At 47.4% G+C, this 24299-nt stretch overlaps 1 protein-coding gene across 2 annotated transcripts in view; it reads right to left on the reverse strand.

The window, feature by feature from the left end:
- Nucleotides 1-24299, reverse strand: part of HECTD3 (HECT domain E3 ubiquitin protein ligase 3) — a 150568-nt gene that overhangs the window by 614 nt on the left and 125655 nt on the right. For both annotated transcript variants that reach the window (XM_077450809.1, XM_077450810.1), the window contains exons 19-21: nt 24115-24189; nt 6458-6539; nt 3921-3986 (exon numbers count right to left, since the gene is read on the reverse strand). In XM_077450809.1, the coding sequence (XP_077306935.1) occupies nt 3921-3986; nt 6458-6539; nt 24115-24189 (223 nt within the window). The remainder of the gene's footprint in view (nt 1-3920; nt 3987-6457; nt 6540-24114; nt 24190-24299) is intronic.

Below are 24299 nucleotides of genomic sequence, written 5' to 3' on the forward strand. Positions count from 1 at the left end.
GAAAGAGAAGGATAAGCAAGAGAAAGAGAAGGATAAGGATATAAGAGAAAGAGCAGGATAAGAAGAAAGAGATCAGATAAGAAGAGGATCAGAAAGAAAGAGAAAGGATAAGAAAAGAAAGAAAAGGATAAGAAAAGAAAGAAAGGAAAGAAAAGAAAGAGAAGGATAAGAAAAAAGAGAAGATAAGAAAAGAAAGAAAGGATAAGAAAAGAAAGAAGAAGAAAGAAAGAGAAGGATAGGAAGAAAGGATAAGAAAGAAAGAGAAGGATAAGAAAGAAAGAGAAGAAGAAGAAGAAGAAAAGAAAGAGAAAAGGATAAGAAAGAAAGAGAAGGATAAAAAAGAAAGAAAGGAAAGAAAGGAAAAAGGAAGAAAAGGAAAGAAAGAAAGAGAAGGAAAGAAAAGAAAGAGAAGAAAGAGACAGAAAGAGAAGGATAAGACAAGAAAGAGAAGGATAAGAGAAAAAAGAAGAAAAGAAGAAAAGGAAAAGAAAAGAAAGAGAAGGATAAGAGAAAAGAAAGAGAAGGATAGAAAAGAAGGAGAAAAGATCCCTCCCTCCCCTTCACCTCTCCCCTCCCTCTCCTTCACCTCCTCTCCCTCTCCTTCACCTCCCCTCCCCTCCCTCTCCTTCACCTCCTCTCCCTCTCCTTCACCTCCCCTCCCTCTCCCTCACCTCCTCTCCCTCTCCTTCACCTCTCCCTCTCCTTCACCTCTCCCTCTCCTTCCCCTTCACCTCCCCTCCCTCTCCTTCACCTCCCTCCCTCTCCTTCACCTCCTCTCCCTCTCCTTCACCTCCTCTCCCTCTCCTTCACCTCTCCCTCTCCTTCACCTCTCCCCCCATCCTTCACCTCCTCTCCCTCTCCTTCCCCTACACCTCCCTCTCCCTCTCCTTTCACCTCCCTCCCTCCCACCTCCCCTCCCTCTCCTTCACCTCCCCTCCCTCTCCTTCACCTCCCCTCCCTCTCCTTCACCTCCCCTCCCTCTCCTTCACCTCCCCTCCCTCCCCTTCACCTCCCCTCCCTCTCCTTCACCTCCCCTCCCACCCCCTTCACCTCCCCTCCCTCCCCTTCACCTCCCCTCCCTCCCCTTCACCTCCCCTCCCTCTCCTTCACCTCCCCTCCCTCCCCTTCACCTCCCTCCCTCTCCTTCACCTCCCCTCCCTCCCCTTCACCTCCCCTCCCTCTCCTTCACCTCCCCCTTCACCTCCTCTCCCTCCCCTTCACCTCCTCTCCCTCCCCTTCACCTCCTCTCCCTCCAACCGCATTAAAGTTACCCGCAGAAACCTTCGTCATCTCAACCCTTCTCTTCTCTACTCTATCGACAAAATCTCACCCCTATCCCCTATCACCCCTAACCCGGCCACTTCTGTCTACAACATTTCACTTCTATCCTCACTGGACTCACCGGACCCCTCACTACACACACAATCCGCCCCGACCCTTCAACCTTGGCAAACAGATCTGTGCCCATGAGCGCCTGTGGGGCAAGACCAAGTCTCAGAGAGATTTCAACCAATATAAATCTGCCCTCCAAAAATACAATTCCAGCATCACTCTTATCAGCAACCTATCATTCCGTCCCATCAACTCTTCTCTACGTTCAACTCTCTACTTCGTACTCCCCCTGCCGCCAACTCCCCCCGCCAACACTACCCCCGCCGCCTCCCCCCTGCCACCTCCCCCCGCCAAAACTCCCCCCGCCACCTCCCCCCCGCCAACTCACTCACTGCCCAGGAGAACGCCAATCACTTCAAACAGAAGATTGATACAATTCGCGTGGAGATCTCTACTGTTCTGATACCCTCCACACTTTACACTTCATGCCCACAGTCACATCGCCACAGTGGAGATATGGATGGATGGATGGGTGGGTGGAGATATGGATGGATGGATGGGTGTAGATATGGATGGATGGATGGATGGGTGGGTGGATGGGTGTAGATATGGATGGATGGATGGATGGATGGGTGGGTGGATGGGTGGGTGGGTGTAGATATGGATGGATGGGTGGGTGGGTGGAGATATGGATGGATGGATGGGTGGGTGGAGATATGGATGGATGGATGGGTGTAGATATGGATGGATGGATGGATGGATGGGTGGGTGGGTGGGTGTAGATATGGATGGATGGGTGGGTGGGTGGGTGTAGATATAGATGGATGGGTGGGTGGGTGGAGATATGGATGGATGGGTGGGTGGAGATATAGATGGATGGGTGGGTGGGTGGAGATATGGATGGATGGGTGGGTGGGTGGAGATATGGATGGATGGATGGATGGGTGATATGGATGGATGGATGGGTGGGTGGAGATATGGATGGATGGATGGGTGTAGATATGGATGGATGGATGGGTGATATGGATGGATGGATGGGTGGGTGGAGATATGGATGGATGGATGGGTGTAGATATGGATGGATGGATGGGTGGGTGTAGATATGGATGGATGGATGGGTGGGTGGAGATATGGATGGATGGATGGGTGTAGATATGGATGGATGGATGGGTGGGTGTAGATATGGATGGATGTAGATATGGATGGATGGGTGGGTGGGTGGGTGTAGATATAGATGGATGGGTGGGTGGGTGGAGATATGGATGGATGGATGGGTGGGTGGAGATATGGATGGATGGATGGATGGGTGGGTGGAGATATGGATGGATGGGTGGAGATATGGATGGATGGGTGGGTGGGTGGAGATATGGATGGATGGATGGGTGATATGGATGGATGGATGGGTGTAGATATGGATGGATGGATGGGTGGGTGGGTGTAGATATAGATGGATGGGTGGGTGGAGATATGGATGGATGGATGGATGGGTGGGTGGAGATATGGATGGATGGATGGGTGGAGATATGGACTGGATGGATGGGTGGAGATATGGATGGATGGGTGGAGATATGGATGGATGGATGGATGGGTGGGTGGCGATATGGATGGATGATGGATGAGTGGAGATATGGATAGAAGGGTGGTGGGATATGGATGGATGGATGAGTGGAGATATATATGGATGGATGGGTGGGTGGGTGGAGATATGGATGGGTGGGTGGGTGGGTGGGTGGAGATATGGATGGATGGGTGGGTGGAGATATGGATGGATGGATGGGTGGGTGGGTGGAGATATGGATGGATGGGTGGGTGGGTGTAGATATGATGGATGGGTGGGTGGGTGGAGATATGGATGGATGGATGGGTGGGTGGAGATATGGATGGATGGATGGGTGGGAGATATGGATGGATGGGTGGGTGGGTGGGTGTAGATATGGATGGATGGGTGGGTGGGTGGGTGTAGATATGGATGGATGGATGGGTGGGTGTAGATATGGATGGATGGGTGGGTGGGTGGAGATATGGATGGATGGATGGATGGGTGGGTGGAGATATGGATGGATGGATGGGTGGGTGGGTGGCGATATGGATGGATGATGGGTGGAGATATGGACGGATGGATGGGTGGAGATATGGATGGATGGATGGATGGGTGGGTGGCGATATGGATGGATGGATGGATGAGTGGAGATATGGATAGAAGGGTGGTGGGGATATGGATGGATGGGTGGGTGGATGGATGGATGAGTGGAGATATATATGGATGGATGGGGGGTGGGTGGAGATATGGATGGGTGGGGTGGAGATATGGATGGGTGGGTGAGTGGGTGGGTGGAGATATGGATGGGTGGGTGGGTGGAGATGTGGATGGGTGGGTGGAGACATGGATGGATGGATGAGTGGAGATATGGATGGGTGGGTGGGTGGGTGGAGATATGGATGGATGGGTGGGTGGAGATATGGATGAATGGATGCCCGCCCCCCAGATGAGGTCATAGTGATGTGTGGTACGGAGGTGGATTACGTCTCTCTAATAGAAGAAAGGATCTTTTTGTACAGAGCTCTTCTCCGGAGAGCGGGGGACTTACCTGGGGTAGTTGGGTAGGTACAAGGTGCTGGAACATGTGGAGGACTCGGGGAGGGAATCTGTGGAGCTGTAAAATAAAAGAAACAAAGTGAAAGTTTTCATCATGTAGGAAGTAGGGGGCGGAGCTAGCGGTGATCTCAGGGTTGGCGGGTGCCGGTGTTGTGACATATAGAGCGGGGGAGGGGGGGTTTCTCCTCTATGCACAAACATTGTTTCATTCAGAGCACTGCACACATTTTTCACACATTTGAATGGATGATTTTGTAATTCCTTATCATCCATTCCCACTTATTTACCACACATTTAGCTTTTCTCCTATTTCCCAATCATTTTTGCACATCTCATTCACACACATTCTTCAGTAATTATCTATATCCATTTAACACGTTCATTCCAAATACGCAGCGTTTTGCTTTTTTGTGTTTTTTTTTTATGTTTTTGGTCTTTTTTGGCGACACATCACCTTTCTCTTTTTTTCTCAGATTTGGGTAATGCATTCAGTACCGAGGGTGTCTGGTTCGGTTCCCCCTGGCCTGCCCCCTGACATTGTTGGGGGATGGTCGGAACCCTGCATCAACCCCGGATGAGACGGTTATATCTCAGCTCTAACAGTTCCCATTGCTGGAAGTTATATATTGTAAGTCATTTTATCAATTAAGTGGATCAATTTGATACTCTCTCTAATTAATGGAGGATCCACATATATTAATATTTGTCATATTTATTTGCTTTTTTAGTAAACACATGCATCCCACCCCTGATGACTGGCAAGAAGCCAAGAAACGCGTCGGGTTCTCAAACTAAGGATGCCCAATTAAGCTTATTTAAATTCTTGATAATATAAATGTTTGTCCTATAGAGTTTGTATTCATGTGATTTTATGATGGTAATTTATGTATTTCTGATATGAATTACATCCATGTATGTCTATTGATTTGTCTATACTCCAGATTTTCTGATTATTATTATGAAAATAATTATTTCACATCTATATTTATATTACTGTATTACCGTTGTATGAATTCAGATCATGGACAACCCCCCCCCCCCCCCCCCCCCCACCTCCAGGGGTTATTGATTATAAATTAAATCTAAATCATTTCACCTACTCACATGTATTCATTATTTTTATTTTCAATTGACGCGCTTCATTTAAAGTCCCACTTGCCCCCCTTTTTTATACAATATACCCGGGATGGAAGCGCGCCAGGGCTACTTGGTACCGCGGAAGGTCACTTCTCTTAATTCAACTGGACTTGTTTTGTAATGTTGAAGATATTTTGTAGCTTATCTAAGCCACGTCTTCAGTTCCAATGAGTGTCAGAAACCCGATATTTACATCCACAGAGGTACCACCGACACCTTCACCAATCTCCCCGTGTAGACGGCGATTGTCCGAGAACAGAACGAGGAGTACGAATGTCGTCTTCTAGTTACATAATCCCATCCGTGGTCCTCATGGGGGGTTAATCCTTCAATTCACATGGTGAAGTGTCGCCACATGTCTGGGGCAGAGACGTTAAAATGGCTTTATAGGTGAAAGACGGTTCTGAAGGCCCCTTGTTCCTGGACGGTTTTTTCCCGTTGGATGTAGACGGCTTCTTCATCCTCATTATCCGAAAGAAAGAACGGCCATTTTCCCGAAGATGTGGGAAATCTTCACCTGTAGAACTTGGACTCCTATTTTGGGATATTCTACAGGTCAAAGTTCAGGACTCAGGAAGTGTCTTAAACCTCTCGGAAAATACATTTTGGGATCTTCCAGACACTCATTACAACCGTAGAAGTGGCTACAAGAAGCTCTGAAGCGTCTTCAACATTAAAGAACAAATCCAGTAGACTGACTAATTACACCTCACTCCTCCTCGCGTCTCCTCCTCACTCCTCCTCGCTTCTCCTCCTCACTCCTCCTCGCGTCTCCTCCTCACTCCTCCTCGCGTCTCCTCCTCACTCCTCCTCGCGTCTCCTCCTCACTCCTCTTCGCGTCTCCTCCTCGCGTCTCCTCCTCACTCCTCCTCGCGGCTCCTCCTCACTCCTCCTCGCGGCTCCTCCTCACTCTCGTCTCCTCACTCTCGTCTCCTCACTCTCGTCTCCTCACTCTCATCTCCTCACTCTCATCTCCTCACTCACATCTCCTCTCGTCTCCTCACTCTCGTCTCCTCACTCTCGTCTCCTCACTCACATCTTCTGTAGAGGTTTCTTCTGATATGTAGTTTAATCCATAACAGGTGGACTTTACAGCTTCGATCATCCATGGTTATTCTGCCCATAGACAGAGATCAGACGCAGCTCACAAGGGTTGCGCTATTATCATCTCAGTGTCCAATAGAACAATCTCTTTCCTGCAGCAACCAATCAGGCCCTCATCTCTCCTTTACCCATACTGCACCAGGAGAATGAAGGTAAGGTCTGGCAGATGGCAGCACAACCCTCTCAATCAATCTGTCCCTCATACATGTTGGTGAATTGGGGCGCGTGTTCTCTGTACAGGTGAAGCTCAGCCCCTGCATATTATCCCAGGAGACCCCAGACACTCACCCCGATTTATCTGGATATATGTAGATGGGAGCTGGAAGACGGCTCCGGCCAGTGACAAACCTCAGGAAGCGGCTGCGATCCTCTGTGGGAGAACCTTTTATTAGTGGGATGTCAGAGGCACAAAAGTATTCAAGATAAAGATGACATTCTAATGTACCCTCTACAGCCAGAAGTCTGAGGACACCCCATTCCAGAACCACGGTCATTAATATGGATTGGACCCCTCTGTGGCTACAACAGTCACCACTCTTCTGGGAAGACTTCGCACAAGAACGTGGAGGGTGTCTGTTGGAAATGGTGCCCATTTGTGAGGTGCCCACTATTGGTGGATGACAAGATTATGGTTCTAAACCAGCATTCCAATTCATTGTAAAGCCCCCACACACCATCAGATTTTCTGCTGTTTTTTTCTTCAGATTTACCAAAACCATGTAGTGAAGGGCCAGCCTGATTATATACACATTAAACTCCTAAGGTGTGACCTCGTATTATATGGTTTTGGTAAATCTGAAGTAAAAATTCAGCAGAAAATCTGATAGTGTGTGTGGGGCTTATAGGTGTTCAGTAGGGTTGGTGTCAGGGCTCTGTGCAGGACACTTTAGTTCCTCCACACCAAACTGGTTAGACCATGTCGTTATGGAGCTGGCTTTGTAAACCGGGGTCTTCACCAAACGGTTACCGCAAGGTTGGAAGAGCCCACGTGTCTACAATAACATTGGTACCAGGTTATACTAGGGTTTGCTTCAATTGTGGCTGATTGACCTCCTTCCTACCTGATGGTACGTCCATAGTTCCAGGTTCAACACCAATTGGCAGAGCCTATGGTATGATCCCAATAATGCATTCTTCTCACTGATCACCAATGTAAGGAGCATTCTTCTCACTGATCACCAATGTAAGGAACATTCTTCTCACTGATCACCAATGTAAGGAACATTCTTCTCACTGATCACCAATGTAAGGAACATTCTTCTCACTGATCACCAATGTAAGGGACATTCTTCTCACTGATCACCAATGTAAGGAACATTCTTCCCAATTTTTCTTTATTAAAAGTCTTGCAATCATTAAGCATAAAATCACAATATATAAATATACATAAATATATACATATTTACATAAATTAAAATGAATATAGCAAAACTGCTCTCAAACCAAAAAAAAAAAAAATACTTTACAGCAATAACATAAATCCTATTACGACTCACACCATTACACCAGACATCAAACTTGTGAGGTTAAGAAACAAACCTGTACCCATTATGCATGCAGCCCTTCTTCAAAAAGAAGATACTAACCAAAAAAAGCTAAGGGAGTGAAAGAACCAGAAAAAGAAAAGAGCTCCTCACCCAGAGATGGGCAGTTCACCAAAGGCAGGTCTGATATTCCTCCACGCCCTTATCCAGACTGCCCGAGGCTCCCTGCCCTTCTCAAGACCCCGAATTTTCCCAACCTCACCCAGAATATCGTGCACCACCACCTCAACAGAGAGGACTTTCTTCCGCAGGGTAATCTGGCACCGTGCATTCCATGTGAAGTAACGGACAACTATACTAACTAAAAACAGTGTATCCAAATCAAAATCCCAGTGAGTCGGGAATGCCCCATACACCCACTCCGCATAACTCATGCGATAGAAAAAGGGGATGCCTAGAGCCCTCCCCACCCTTTTATACACCTCTATGTTAAAGGGACACTGGAGCAAAAAGTGGTCCATAGACTCCACTTTACCAACACACTCCGCTCTAGGACAATCCCGATCATCCACAGGGCGATGCTTCAAGTTCCCTCTCACATAGAGCCTTCCATGGAAGGCGAGCCAGGCTTGATCCCTAAACTTCAAGGGGATTCTTTCTAAATTGATTAAACGCAACCCTTCCCTCATTACAGAGCCTGGGCAATCCCTTAAGGCCAGTGACACACTGAAAGCAGAGCCCAAAATCCTCTTCTCCAGAAGCTTCCTGGGGAGGGACTTGATATCCTCCACTGTCACCTGCCACTGCCGAAGTATTTTCAGACACGGGGCAACATAAGCCGGGAGCTTGCCATGTCGGACTCTCAGACTTTTCACTGGCCCGCCATCTTCCCAGGATCGCAGAAAAGGCCTAAAACAAGATTTAAAAATACCCACCCATCCCGGCGGGTTCTCTGCTAGCATGTTACCAAGATTGTACTTTAAAAACAGCAGAGAAAAGAAAACTATTGGGTTGACCATTCCTAGGCCACCCTCCCGCCTAGACAGGTAAGTTACATTGCGTTTGATCAGGTTCAGCCTACTTCCCCATAACAGTTGGAAAAAGCAGCTGTACACCCTTGCATAGAGAGATACTGGCAAGATACAGACGAAGCTGACATATAAAAAAATTGGGACCAGGTACGTTTTGATCAAGTCAACCCTCTCCCTCAATGAAAGCTTCCATTTCTTCCAACTTGCTACTTTGGCATTGGCACACACCAACCTGCTTTCCCAATTTCGATGACCATAGTCACCAGGACCAAATTTGATGCCCAACACTTTAATTTCCTGCTGGGGCTCTGGGAAGGCATCCGGAAGTTCGAAGCTTTCACCTTCCTCACCCATCCAGAAAACTTCACTCTTTTCATGGTTGACTTTAGAACCAGAAGCCTCCGTGTACTGCTCTATCATAGAGACCACCTCCTGCGCCTCCTCCGTTCCAGAGACAATAACAGACACATCATCGGCATAGGCCACGACCTTCAAAGGTGGCACACCAGCAATGCCCAAAGGCACCCCGCACAAAGATCCACTCTCTAGCCTTCTTATGAAGGGGTCGATTGCGAATACATATAACAGGGGGCTCAGAGGACATCCCTGGCGCACACCAGAGCCAACCTCAAAAGGCCGTCCAACCCAACCATTAACCAGTGGGAAGCTCTCAGCCCCTTTATATAATGTCTTCAGCCAATCTATAAACCTCCCCTGCAGGCCGTATCTACCAAGTAGCAAATACAGGTACTCGTGATTGACTCTATCAAAAGCCTTCGCCTGATCCAATGCCAGCAAGTACTTTCTCCATCCAGCAGCCCTGCATCGTTCCAAAGCCTCCCGGACAGCTAAAACCGCTGAAAAGGTACTTCTACCTTGGACCGAGCAGTGCTGATGACTGGACAACAAATCGCCTGCCACTGACGACAAGCGCCAAAAAAGAATCTTCGCCAAGATCTTTCTATCAACATTGAGAAGACTGATGGGGCGCCAGTTCTCAATCATTGAGGGGTCTTTACCTTTTGACAGAAGAATCACAGCGGATTGCCTCATGGAGGGAGGGAGCGAACCCTCTTCTAGACAGCTGTTATAAACCTCCGCTAAAAAGGGAGCCAGAATGGACTTAAAACACTTGTAGAATTCAGCTGTCAACCCATCTGGCCCAGGCGATTTTTTGGTAGCCAGCTTCTCTATAGCATGAACTACCTCATCCACTGAAATTGGTTCTGTCAAATCCATCAAAGGCAATGTACCATTTCCCAATCCTGGAGTAGAATCCAGAAAGCTTTCCATCTTGTCCCGACAAAGGTCCTTTCTTCCCAGAAGGTCTGCATAATATGATCTGAAGATCTCCAGGATCCCTGATCTGGACTTCACCAGGGAACCCGTACTATCCCTCAGGCCTATGACCGTCTTAACTGCTATGCCTTGCTTACAGTTCTGGTAAGGATCAGGCGAGTGATATTTTCCATAATCCCTCTCCAGAACCAAGGAGGCATGCCGGTCGTATTGACACTTTCTAAGAAGAAACTTCACCTCAGAGATCTCCCCTGGATCTCCTCTATACGAGACAAGACGATCAAGCTTCCTCCGCAAATGCTGGTAGGCAATGTACATACCAAGCTGCTTCTTCTTACTTATGGCCTTGAAAAGTCCAATCGCCCTTTGTTTCACAAGCTCCCACCACTCTGACTTAGTGCTGCAAAAGTCCAGAATAGAAACCTGTGCCTGAAAAAAATCCTCAAAGGATTGTCTTACCTCTACGTCTTCCAGGAGAGCCGAATTCAGTTTCCAGGTACCCCTTCCCCTGGGTGGAGAGTCCGAGGCATTCAGAGTCACAGACAGCATACAGTGGTCAGAGAACTCCACCGCCCTCAACCCAGGAGCCGAGAAAGCAGAGTTCTCCTTTAAAAAAAACCTATCTATCCTACTCTGACTATTCCCTCTCTGAAATGTGAATCCCGTGCTGCCAGGGCAGTGCTTAATATGCACATCTACCAGGCCTGCTTGTCTCACCATATCTCTAAGAAAAACGCTATCATACGCCAGCCTGTCTATGGAGCCTCTCCTGTCTTCAGGCCTAATTATGGTGTTAAAATCACCTCCAAAGACAACCTGCTGGGATGTAAAAAGGAAGGGCTTGATCTCTGTGAGGAGGCATTTCCTGCCCCATCTTGACTGCGGTCCATAGATATTAATCAGACGCAAGTCCTGCCCCCTAACAGAGACGTCCAAGACCATGCATCTCCCAATCTCTACCTCAATTACCCGCCGGCACGTTACCATATCGGTTTTAAAAAGGACCGCAACTCCGCTGCAGGGCTCTGCCGCAAGAGACCAAAAGGAGGGACCGCATCTCCACTCCCTTTTTGCTAGATGGACATCGGCCAAAGTATTGAGCCAGGTCTCTTGCAAAAATAAAATCTCGGCATCAAACTCGCTGAGCAAAAATAAGGCAATATCACGAGCTCTTGCAGATTTCATGCTGGCGACATTAATGGTCGCCACCTTTATCGGAGTGGGAACTGCCATCAGGATGATTGGGGTAGTCGTTTCTTAACCTTTGCCACACTCTCATCACCAGAAACAGCTCTCTTCAAACTATGTGACTCCCCCTCATCCATGGATGATAAAGAAAAAGATATATCAGACATCCCATCACCTGACAAAACTGAAAAAGGGTTACCAGGAGGAACCCCTCCTGGGTCCGACTCTGAGGAAGAAATAACTACTTTATTTGTCTTCCTCTTCTTCTTTTTCTTCCTCCTAAACGTCTCCCACCCCTCATCATCTGAATCCCCCTCAACAGAGGGTGAGACATGGGATATGGACACCCTTCCATCCGCCCCACCCCCATCCAGCACCCCCACATTCCCCTGACCACGTTTGCGCTGCCGAGGGACAGGGACTGGAGGCTGAGAAGGAAGATCCGCTAAACCTGCCCCCCCAGCAGCCTCCGCTAGTCTGGAGGACCTACGTACAGCAGGAATAGGGACAACCACATGGGGGACAGACTTAGGGACCACATCACTAGAGGGAACAGAATCTGAAACAGAAGGAACTGACACAGGAGGGACAGACTCAGGGACAACATTACCAGGGGGAACAGAACCTGAAACAGATGGAACAGACACAGGAGGGACAGACTCAGGGACAACATTACCAGGGGAAACAGATGGAACTGACACAGGAGGGACAACAACAGTTACAGCGGCCTGATCCTCCTTATCCAGCCTCTGCAGCTCAGCCTCCAATCCTTGCAGGTTATGTAAAGCCTCTGGACACTTACTGTAAGGATGGCCAAGCTGTTGGCACAGATTGCACCGAATTTGGGTACAATCTTTCGCCAAGTGGTCCAGACCCTGGCATAGCGAACACTTTTTACGCGTGCAGGTAGAGGCAAAATGGCCCTTTTCACCACATTTATTGCAGACTTTGGGCTGTCCCTGGTAGAAAATAGTCAGCCGATCTCTTCCCAGAAAAGCTGAGCAGGGCAGATGTTGGACTACATTGCCCAGCACCCCCAGTTTTAGTGACACCGTCCAGGCCCCTGTCCATATCCCATGCTCATCCAGGACCTTCCGCAGTGGAGTGAGGACCTCACCATATCGGCGTAGCCATACTATCAAATCAGCCTCTGGTATGGATTCGTTACGCACCAGGATGGTCACCGATTTTATCAGGGGCTGCCTGGAAATCACCTTTGGCACCAAACCACTCCACTGCGGAAGGCCCTGGCACCTCCTATGTCGCTCCCAAAATAAGTCCAACCCCTCAGGTTTTACAAAAGATAAATCAAATTCATAACTCCCCACTGGGCAAATCAAAGCAAAAATATCCACAGCTTTAAACCCCATTTCCAAAATCAACTCAGCCACCCTCCCCCTCACTGGTGGGGTCCCCTCCCCCTCCCACTTGAACTGAACCACATTCCTCCTCCTATACCCACCACCAAAACCCCCTATATTGTGACCACCAATATTTACAGTATTCCCCCCACCCTCCTTGGTGCGACTCCCCACAACAGATGCATAACTCCCCATATTCCTCCCAGCAGAAGAGATATTTGTGTGTTTTGAACTGTCTGAGACATCTTTAGCAGATATCGATTGTACAGATTTGGTCTGTACAATCGATGAGTCTTTCCTCTGAGCAGAGAGAGAAATGTCATTTTTGCTTTTCCCAGCAGTATTAACCCCTCCACCATCACCACCACCACCCACCACATTCATTGTTTTATCATGACTGTCATTGTTAATACTTGCTGGTATATTCACATGTCCTGCAGTCTTCCCAGCAGTGTCAGTTCCCACTGCTGTGCTGGTGGAATCTTCATCTGGCCTGTTCTCTTCCATCAGGACAGGACTTTCTGCAGAGGACAGTGCAGGCTGGACTGACACATCCATAGCTTCCACTGCACATGGTGCAGTATTCTGACCCCCTCCCCCACCAGAATCAATCAGCTCTGCTGGAACACAGAGAGGCTCAGGTGAAGCAATCACATTGCAGGTGTCAGACACAGTGTGTGAAACACATGCAGCAAATGTGGTAGTGGAACTACAGGTCTCAGCACATGCGGGTGCAGCAACATCCATGTTCAGGGGATTTGGTGCAGGTTCATCCTCATTCCCTGGCTGATTCTTCTGAACATCCTCCGGGACCTCTGATGGATTATCAGACATTACAAGCTTGTCTCCTCTCAGGGGGGATTCCATCCTCTGGATGAAGGTCAGGGTGCCATTCTCACTCTCAACCCCCTGGCTGGTTGCCGCCGGCGACTCCAAGGCCTTACATGGGGGGAGAGGAGCAGAGGCAGATGGACCCGGGTCATCCATATGCTGAGGCTGATCCACTGAACATGATGAGGACTGGCTGACAAACCTTCTCTCGTTTTCAAACTTTTCTTTAAATGCTCCACTTTTTTCTTTTAGTTTTCCCAACAATAAAGTTTGCTGCTTTACTTTTTCCTCTAATTCCTGTAGCTCAGGCTTCATGGTGGTGCGATTCTTACTCCAGGCCTGGAAGTATTTGGCTTTGAAGTTTTTAAGCTCCACTCTCAAAACTTTAAGTTTCTCCTCCGCTCTCCCAATCGCCCTAAAGCGATTAACAACCTTAAGGCTGAAAACGCTGGCATCCATACCAGGGCCCGGACCTACCGACAGATCCTCCACCTCCTCCTCACTGGGCCCCGTGTCATCAGGGGGATCCATCTCAGGGCCTCCCCCAGGATCAGGCATTATTCCTGGGCCGAGCTAGCAGGCAAGGCCCAGGCTTGAAAAATGGGTGGTTCTCACAGAGAGCTCTTTGGGTGTGTCCTCCTCCTCCTTCCCACTGATCACCAATGTAAGGAACATTCTTCTCACCGATCACCAATGTAAGGAACATTCTTCTCACTGATCACCAATGTAAGGAACATTCTTCTCACCGATCACCAATGTAAGGAACATTCTTCTCACTGATCACCAATGTAAGGAACATTCTTCTCACTGATCACCAATGTAAGGAACATTCTTCCCACTGATCACCAATGTAAGGAACATTCTTCTCACTGATCACCAATGTAAGGAACATTCTTCCCACTGACCACCAATGTAAGGAACATTCTTCTCACTGATCACCAATGTAAGGAACATTCTTCTCACTGATCACCAATGTAAGGGACATTCTTCTCACTGATCACCAATGTAAGGAACATTCTTCCCACCGATCACCAATGTAAGGAACATTCTTCCCACTGATCACCAATGTAAGGGACATTCTTCTCACTGACCACCAATGTAAGGAACATTCTTCCCACTGATCACCAATGTAAGGAGCATTCTTCTCACTGATCACCAATGTAAGGAACATTCTTCCCAATTTTTCTTTATTAAAAGTCTTGCAATCATTAAGCATAAAATCACAATATATAAATATACATAAATATATACATATTTACATAAATTAAAATAAATATAGCAAAACTGCTCTCAAACCCAAAAAAAATAAAAAATACTTTACAGCAATAACATAAATCCTATTACGACTCACACCATTACACCAGACATCAAACTTGTGAGGTTAAGAAACAATCCCGCACCTATTATGCATGCAGCCCTTCTTCAAAAAGAAGATACTAACCAACAAAAGCTAAGGGAGTGAAAGAACCAGAAAAAGAAAAGAGCTCCTCACCCAGAGATGGGCAGTTCACCAAAGGCAGGTCTGATATTCCTCCACGCCCTTATCCAGACTGCCCGAGGCTCCCTGCCCTTCTCAAGACCCCGAATTTTCCCAACCTCACCCAGAATATCGTGCACCACCACCTCAACAGAGAGGACTTTCTTCCGCAGGGTAATCTGGCACCGTGCATTCCATGTGAAGTAACGGACAACTATACTAACTAAAAACAGTGTATCCAAATCAAAATCCCAGTGAGTCGGGAATGCCCCATACACCCACTCCGCATAACTCATGCGATAGAAAAAGGGGATGCCTAGAGCCCTCCCCACCCTTTTATACACCTCTATGTTAAAGGGACACTGGAGCAAAAAGTGGTCCATAGACTCCACTTTACCAACACACTCCGCTCTAGGACAATCCCGATCATCCACAGGGCGATGCTTCAAGTTCCCTCTCACATAGAGCCTTCCATGGAAGGCGAGCCAGGCTTGATCCCTAAACTTCAAGGGGATTCTTTCTAAATTGATTAAACGCAACCCCTCCCTCATTACAGAGCCTGGGCAATCCCTTAAGGCCAGTGACACACTGAAAGCAGAGCCCAAAATCCTCTTCTCCAGAAGCTTCCTGGGGAGGGACTTGATATCCTCCACTGTCACCTGCCACTGCCGAAGTATTTTCAGACACGGGGCAACATAAGCCGGGAGCTTGCCATGTCGGACTCTCAGACTTTTCACTGGCCCGCCATCTTCCCAGCATCGCAGAAAAGGCCTAAAACAAGATTGAAAAATACCCACCCATCCCGGCGGGTTCTCTGCTAGCATGTTACCAAGATTATACTTTAAAAACAGCAGAGAAAAGAAAACTATTGGGTTGACCATTCCTAGGCCACCCTCCCGCCTAGACAGGTAAGTTACATTGCGTTTGATCAGGTTCAGCCTACTTCCCCATAACAGTTGGAAAAAGCAGCTGTACACCCTTGCATAGAGAGATACTGGCAAGATACAGACGAAGCTGACATATAAAAAAATTGGGACCAGGTACGTTTTGATCAAGTCAACCCTCTCCCTCAATGAAAGCTTCCATTTCTTCCAGCTTGCTACTTTGGCATTGGCACACACCAACCTGCTTTCCCAATTTCGATGACCATAGTCACCAGGACCAAATTTGATGCCCAACACTTTAATTTCCTGCTGGGGCTCTGGGAAGGCATCCGGAAGTTCGAAGCTTTCACCTTCATCACCCATCCAGAAAACTTCACTCTTTTCATGGTTGACTTTAGAACCAGAAGCCTCCGTGTACTGCTCTATCATAGAGACCACCTCCTGCGCCTCCTCCGTTCCAGAGACAATAACAGACACATCATCGGCATAGGCCACGACCTTCAAAGGTGGCACACCAGCAATGCCCAAAGGCACCCCGCACAAAGATCCACTCTCTAGCCTTCTTATGAAGGGGTCGATTGCGAATACATATAACAGGGGGCTCAGAGGACATCCCTGGCGCACACCAGAGCCAACCTCAAAAGGCCGTCCAACCCAACCATTAACCAGTGGGAAGCTCTCAGCCCCTTTATATAATGTCTTCAGCCAATCTATAAACCTCCCCTGCAGGCCGTATCTACCAAGTAGCAAATACAGGTACTCGTGATTGACTCTATCAAAAGCCTTTGCCTGATCCAATGCCAGCAAGTACTTTCTCCATCCAGCAGCCCTGCATCGCTCCAAAGCCTCCCGGACAGCTAAAACCGCTGAAAAGGTACTTCTACCTTGGACCGAGCAGTGCTGATGACTGGACAACAAATCGCCTGCCACTGACGACAAGCGCCAAAAAAGAATCTTCGCCAAGATCTTTCTATCAACATTGAGAAGACTGATGGGGCGCCAGTTCTCAATCATTGAGGGGTCTTTACCTTTTGACAGAAGAATCACAGCTGATTGCCTCATGGAGGGAGGGAGCGAACCCTCTTCTAGACAGCTGTTATAAACCTCCGCTAAAAAGGGAGCCAGAATGGACTTAAAACACTTGTAGAATTCAGCTGTCAACCCATCTGGCCCAGGCGATTTTTTGGTAGCCAGCTTCTCTATAGCATGAACTACCTCATCCACTGAAATTGGTTCTGTCAAATCCATCAAAGGCAATGTACCATTTCCCAATCCTGGAGTAGAATCCAGAAAGCTTTCCATCTTGTCCCGACAAAGGTCCTTTCTTCCCAGAAGGTCTGCATAATATGATCTGAAGATCTCCAGGATCCCTGATCTGGACTTCACCAGGGAACCCGTACTATCCCTCAGGCCTATGACCGTCTTAACTGCTATGCCTTGCTTACAGTTCTGGTAAGGATCAGGCGAGTGATATTTTCCATAATCCCTCTCCAGAACCAAGGAGGCATGCCGGTCGTATTGACACTTTCTAAGAAGAAACTTCACCTCAGAGATCTCCCCTGGATCTCCTCTATACGAGACAAGACGATCAAGCTTCCTCCGCAAATGCTGGTAGGCAATGTACATACCAAACTGCTTCTTCTTACTTATGGCCTTGAAAAGTCCAATCACCCTTTGTTTCACAAGCTCCCACCACTCTGACTTACTGCTGCAAAAGTCCAGAATAGAAACCTGTGCCTGGAAAAAATCCTCAAAGGATTGTCTTACCTCTACGTCTTCCAGGAGAGCCGAATTCAGTTTCCAGGTACCCCTTCCCCTGGGTGGAGTGTCCGAGGCATTCAGAGTCACAGACAGCATACAGTGGTCAGAGAACTCCACCGCCCTGAACTCAGGAGCCGAGAAAGCAGAGTTCTCCTTTAAAAAAAACCTATCTATCCTACTCTGACTATTCCCTCTCTGAAATGTGAATCCCGTGCTGCCAGGGCAGTGCTTAATATGCACATCTACCAGGCCTGCTTGTCTCACCATATCTCTAAGAAAAACGCTATCGTACGCCAGCCTGTCTATGGAGCCTCTCCTGTCTTCAGGCCTAATTATGGTGTTAAAATCACCTCCAAAGACAACCTGCTGGGACGTAAAAAGGAAGGGCTTGATCTCTGTGAGGAGGCATTTCCTGCCCCATCTTGACTGCGGTCCATAGATATTAATCAGACGCAAGTCCTGCCCCCTAACAGAGACGTCCAAGACCATGCATCTCCCAATCTCTACCTCAATTACCCGCCGGCACGTTACCATATCGGTTTTAAAAAGGACCGCAACTCCGCTGCAGGGCTCTGCCGCAAGAGACCAAAAGGAGGGACCGCATCTCCACTCCCTTTTTGCTAGATGGACATCGGCCAAAGTATTGAGCCAGGTCTCTTGCAAAAATAAAATCTCGGCATCAAACTCGCTGAGCAAAAATAAGGCAATATCACGAGCTCTTGCAGATTTCATGCTGGCGACATTAATGGTCGCCACCTTTATCGGAGTGGGAACTGCCATCAGGATGATTGGGGTAGTCGTTTCTTAACCTTTGCCACACTCTCATCACCAGAAACAGCTCTCTTCAAACTATGTGACTCCCCCTCATCCATGGATGATAAAGAAAAAGATAAATCAGACATCCCATCACCTGACAAAACTGAAAAAGGGTTACCAGGAGGAACCCCTCCTGGGTCCGACTCTGAGGAAGAAATGACCACCTTATTTGTCTTCCTCTTCTTCTTTTTCTTCCTCCTAAACGTCTCCCACCCCTCATCATCTGAATCCCCCTCAACAGAGGGTGAGACATGGGATATGGACACCCTTCCATCAGCCCCACCCCCATCCAGCACCCCCACATTCCCCTGACCACGTTTGCGCTGCCGAGGGACGGGGACTGGAGGCTGAGAAGGAAGATCCGCTAAACCTGCCCCCCCAGCAGCTTCCGCTAGTCTGGAGGACCTACGTACAGCAGGAATAGGGACCACCACATGGGGGACAGACTTAGGGACCACATCACTAGAGGGGACAGAATCTGAAGCAACAGATGGAACTGACACAGGAGGGACAGACTCAGGGACAACATTACCAGGGGGAACAGAACCTGAAACAGATGGAACTGACACAGGAGGGACAGACTCAGGGACCACATTACCAGGGGAAACAGAACCTGAAACAGATGGAACAGACACAGGAGGGACAACAACAGTTCCAGCGGCCTCATCCTCCTTATCCAGCCTCTGCAGCTCAGCCTCCAATCCTGGCAGGTTATGTAAAGCCTCTGGACACTTACTGTAAGGATGGCCAAGCTGTTGGCACAGATTGCACCGAATTTGGGTACAATCCTTTGCCAAATGGTCCAGACCCTGGCATAGCGAACACTTTTTACGCGTGCAGGTAGAGGCAAAATGGCCCTTTTCACCACATTTATTGCAGACTTTGGGCTGTCCCTGGTAAAATATAGTCAGCCGATCTCTTCCCAGGAAAGCTGAACAGGGCAGATGTTGGACTACATTGCCCAGCACCCCCAGGTTTAGTGACACCGTCCAGGCCCCTGTCCATATCCCATGTTCATCCAGGACCTTCCGCAGTGGAGTGAGGACCTCACCATATCGGCGTAGCCATACTATCAAATCAGCCTCTGGTATGGATTCGTTGCGCACCAGGATGGTCACCGATTTTATCAGGGGCTGCCTGGAAATAACCTTTGGCACCAAACCACTCCACTGCGAAAGGCCCTGGCACCTCCTATGTCGCTCCCAAAATAAATCCAACCCCTCAGGTTTAACAAAAGATAAATCAAACTCATAACTCCCCACTGGGCAAATCAAAGCAAAAATATCCACAGCTTTAAACCCCATTTCCAAAATCAACTCTGCCACCCTCCCCCTCACTGGTGGGGTCCCCTCCCCCTCCCACTTGAACTGAACCACATTCCTCCTCCTATACCCACCACCAAACCCCCCTATATTGTGACCACCAATATTTACAGCATTCCCCCCACCCTCCTTGGTGCGACTCCCCACAACAGATGCATAACTCCCCATATTCCTCCCAGCAGAAGAGATATTTGTGTGTTTTGAACTGTCTGAGACATCTTTAGCAGATATCGATTGTACAGATTTGGTCTGTACAATCGATGAGTCTTTCCTCTGAGCAGAGAGAGAAATGTCATTTTTGTTTTTCCCAGCAGTATTAACCCCTCCACCATCAACACCACCACCACCCACCACATTCATTGTTTTATCATGACTGCCATTGTTAATACTTGCTGGTATATTCACATGTCCTGCAGTCTTCCCAGCAGTGTCAGTTCCCACTGCTGTGCTGGTGGAATCTTCATCTGGCCTGTTCTCTTCCATCAGGACAGGACTTTCTGCAGAGGACAGTGCAGGCTGGACTGACACATCCATGGCTTCCACTGCACATGGTGCAGTATTCTGATCCCCTCCCCCACCAGCATCAATCAGCTCTGCTGGAACACAGAGAGGCTCAGGTGAAGCAATCACATTGCAGGTGTCAGACACAGTGTGTGAAACAGAAAACTTGATAGAGGGACTACAGGTCTCAGCACATGCAGGTGCAGCAACATCCATGTTCAGGGGATTTGGTGCAGGTCCATCCCCATTCCCTGGCTGATTTTTCTGAACATCCTCCGGGACCTCTGATGGATTATCAGACATTACAAGCTTGTCTCCTCTCAGGGGGGATTCCATCCGCTGGATGAAGGTCAGGGTGCCATTCTCACTCTCAACCCCCTGGCTGGTTGCCGCCGGCGACTCCAAGGCCTTACATGGGGGGAGAGGAGCAGAGGCAGATGGACCCGGGTCATCCATATGCTGAGGCTGATCCACTGAACACGCTGAGGACTGGCTGGCAAATCTTCTCTCGTTTTCAAACTTTTCTTTAAATGCTCCACTTTTTTCTTTTAGTTTTCCCAACAATAAAGTTTGCTGCTTCACTTTTTCCTCTAATTCCTGTAGCTCAGGCTTCATGGCGGTGCGATTCTTACTCCAGGCCTGGAAGTATTTGGCTTTGAAGTTCTTAAGCTCCGCTCTCAAAACCTTCAGCTTCTCCTCCGCTCTCCCAATCGCCCTAAAGCGATTAACAACCTTAAGGCTGAAGACACTGGCATCCATACCAGGGCCCGGACCCACAGACAGATCCTCCACCTCCTCCTCACTGGGCCCCGTGTCATCAGGGGGATCCATCTCAGGGCCTCCCCCAGGATCAGGCATTATTCCTGGGCCAAGCTAGCAGGCAAGGCCCAGGCTTGAAAAATGGGTGGTTCTCACAGAGAGCTCTTTGGGTGTGTCCTCCTCCTCCTTCCCACTGATCACCAATGTAAGGAACATTCTTCCCACTGATCACCAATGTAAGGAACATTCTTCTCACTGATCACCAATGTAAGGGACATTCTTCTCACTGATCACCAATGTAAGGAACATTCTTCTCACTGATCACCAATGTAAGGGACATTCTTCTCACTGATCACCAATGTAAGGAACATTCTTCTCACTGATCACCAATGTAAGGAACATTCTTCTCACTGATCACCAATGTAAGGAACATTCTTCTCACCGATCACCAATGTAAGGAACATTCTTCTCACTGATCACCAATGTAAGGAACATTCTTCCCACTGATCACCAATGTAAGGAACATTCTTCTCACTGATCACCAATGTAAGGAACATTCTTCTCACTGACCACCAATGTAAGGAACATTCTTCTCACTGATCACCAATGTAAGGAACATTCTTCTCACTGATCACCAATGTAAGGAACATTCTTCTCACTGATCACCAATGTAAGGAACATTCTTCTCACTGATCACCAATGTAAGGAACATTCTTCTCACTGATCACCAATGTAAGGGACATTCTTCTCACTGATCACCAATGTAAGGAACATTCTTCCCACTGATCACCAATGTAAGGGACATTCTTCTCACTGATCACCAATGTAAGGAACATTCTTCCCACTGATCACCAATGTAAGGAACATTCTTCTCACTGATCACCAATGTAAGGAACATTCTTCTCACTGATCACCAATGTAAGGAACATTCTTCCCACTGATCACCAATGTAAGGAACATTCTTCTCACTGATCACCAATGTAAGGAACATTCTTCTCACTGATCACCAATGTAAGGAACATTCTTCTCACTGATCACCAATGTAAGGAACATTCTTCTCACTGATCACCAATGTAAGGAACATTCTTCTCACTGATCACCAATGTAAGGGACATTCTTCTCACTGATCACCAATGTAAGGAACATTCTTCCCACTGATCACCAATGTAAGGAACATTCTTCTCACTGATCACCAATGTAAGGGACATTCTTCTCACTGATCACCAATGTAAGGAACATTCTTCTCACTGATCACCAATGTAAGGAACATTCTTCTCACTGATCACCAATGTAAGGAACATTCTTCTCACTGATCACCAATGTAAGGAACATTCTTCTCACTGATCACCAATGTAAGGGACATTCTTCTCACTGACCACCAATGTAAGGGACATTCTTCTCACTGATCACCAATGTAAGGAACATTCTTCTCACTGATCACCAATGTAAGGAACATTCTTCTCACTGATCACCAATGTAAGGAACATTCTTCTCACTGATCACCAATGTAAGGGACATTCTTCTCACTGATCACCAATGTAAGGAACATTCTTCTCACTGATCACCAATGTAAGGAACATTCTTCCCACTGATCACCAATGTAAGGAACATTCTTCTCACTGATCACCAATGTAAGGAACATTCTTCTCACTGATCACCAATGTAAGGAACATTCTTCTCACTGATCACCAATATAAGGAACATTCTTCTCACTGATCACCAATGTAAGGAACATTCTTCTCACCGATCACCAATGTAAGGAACATTCTTCTCACTGATCACCAATGTAAGGGACATTCTTCTCACTGATCACCAATGTAAGGAACATTCTTCTCACTGATCACCAATGTAAGGATCATTCTTCTCACTGATCACCAATGTAAGGAACATTCTTCTCACTGATCACCAATGTTAGGAACATTCTTCTCACTGATCACCAATGTAAGGAACATTCTTCTCACTGATCACCAATGTAAGGAACATTCTTCTCACTGATCACCAATGTAAGGAACATTCTTCTCACTGATCACCAATGTAAGGAACATTCTTCCCACTGATCACCAATGTAAGGAACATTCTTCTCACTGATCACCAATATAAGGAACATTCTTCTCACTGATCACCAATGTAAGGATCATTCTTCCCACTGATCACCAATGTAAGGATCATTCTTCTCACTGATCACCAATGTAAGGAACATTCTTCTCACTGATCACCAATGTAAGGAACATTCTTCCCACTGATCACCAATGTAAGGAACATTCTTCCCACTGATCACCAATGTAAGGAACATTCTTCCCACTGATCACCAATGTAAGGATCATTCTTCTCACTGATCACCAATGTAAGGAACATTCTTCCCACTGATCACCAATGTAAGGAACATTCTTCCCACTGATCACCAATGTAAGGAACATTCTTCCCACTGATCACCAATGTAAGGAACATTCTTCTCACTGATCACCAATGTAAGGAACATTCTTCTCACTGATCACCAATGTAAGGAACATTCTTCTCACTGATCACCAATGTAAGGAACATTCTTCCCACTGATCACCAATGTAAGGAACATTCTTCCCACTGATCACCAATGTAAGGAACATTCTTCTCACTGATCACCAATGTAAGGAACATTCTTCTCACTGATCACCAATGTAAGGAACATTCTTCTCACTGATCACCAATGTAAGGAACATTCTTCTCACTGATCACCAATGTAAGGAACATTCTTCCCACTGATCACCAATGTAAGGAACATTCTTCTCACTGATCACCAATGTAAGGAACATTCTTCTCACTGATCACCAATGTAAGGAACATTCTTCCCACTGATCACCAATGTAAGGAACATTCTTCTCACTGATCACCAATGTAAGGAACATTCTTCTCACTGATCACCAATATAAGGAACATTCTTCTCACTGATCACCAATGTAAGGAACATTCTTCTCACTGATCACCAATGTAAGGAACATTCTTCTCACTGATCACCAATGTAAGGAACGTTCTTCTCACTGATCACCAATGGAAGGGGTATTCCCAGACCCCAAACAATGCAGGCACCATCAGGTAAGAGGTAATTCAGCGGCTGCTCAAGGAACCCCTAGCTACCCTTCGCTGGAAATACCTGGACTCTATTATTTGGAAGAGGGTCCACAGACCTTTGTCAATACAATGTATAATGATCATCACTTTCACTCTACAGACCCGATAAAGGTCTGCGTGGCTTACCATTTGTGAAGTTGTTTAGAGCCTCCCAGAAATATTGCACTCGGATGTCTGTCGCACCCAAATCCTCAAACCTGGCTGAAGAGACAGAAAAGAGACACAATGTGTGTGAGAAGTGATAAGGCACCAGCAGGGGATGTGGTTTCCCACGTAGTTGGGGAGCCTATGTTAGCATGCGGTTTATATAA

This window comes from Lithobates pipiens, unplaced genomic scaffold, assembly GCF_037356315.1.
Source record: "Lithobates pipiens isolate NorthernLeopardFrog02 unplaced genomic scaffold, aLitPip1_a1.2 Scaffold_23, whole genome shotgun sequence".
In the NCBI taxonomy this organism is placed as follows: domain Eukaryota; kingdom Metazoa; phylum Chordata; class Amphibia; order Anura; family Ranidae; genus Lithobates; species Lithobates pipiens.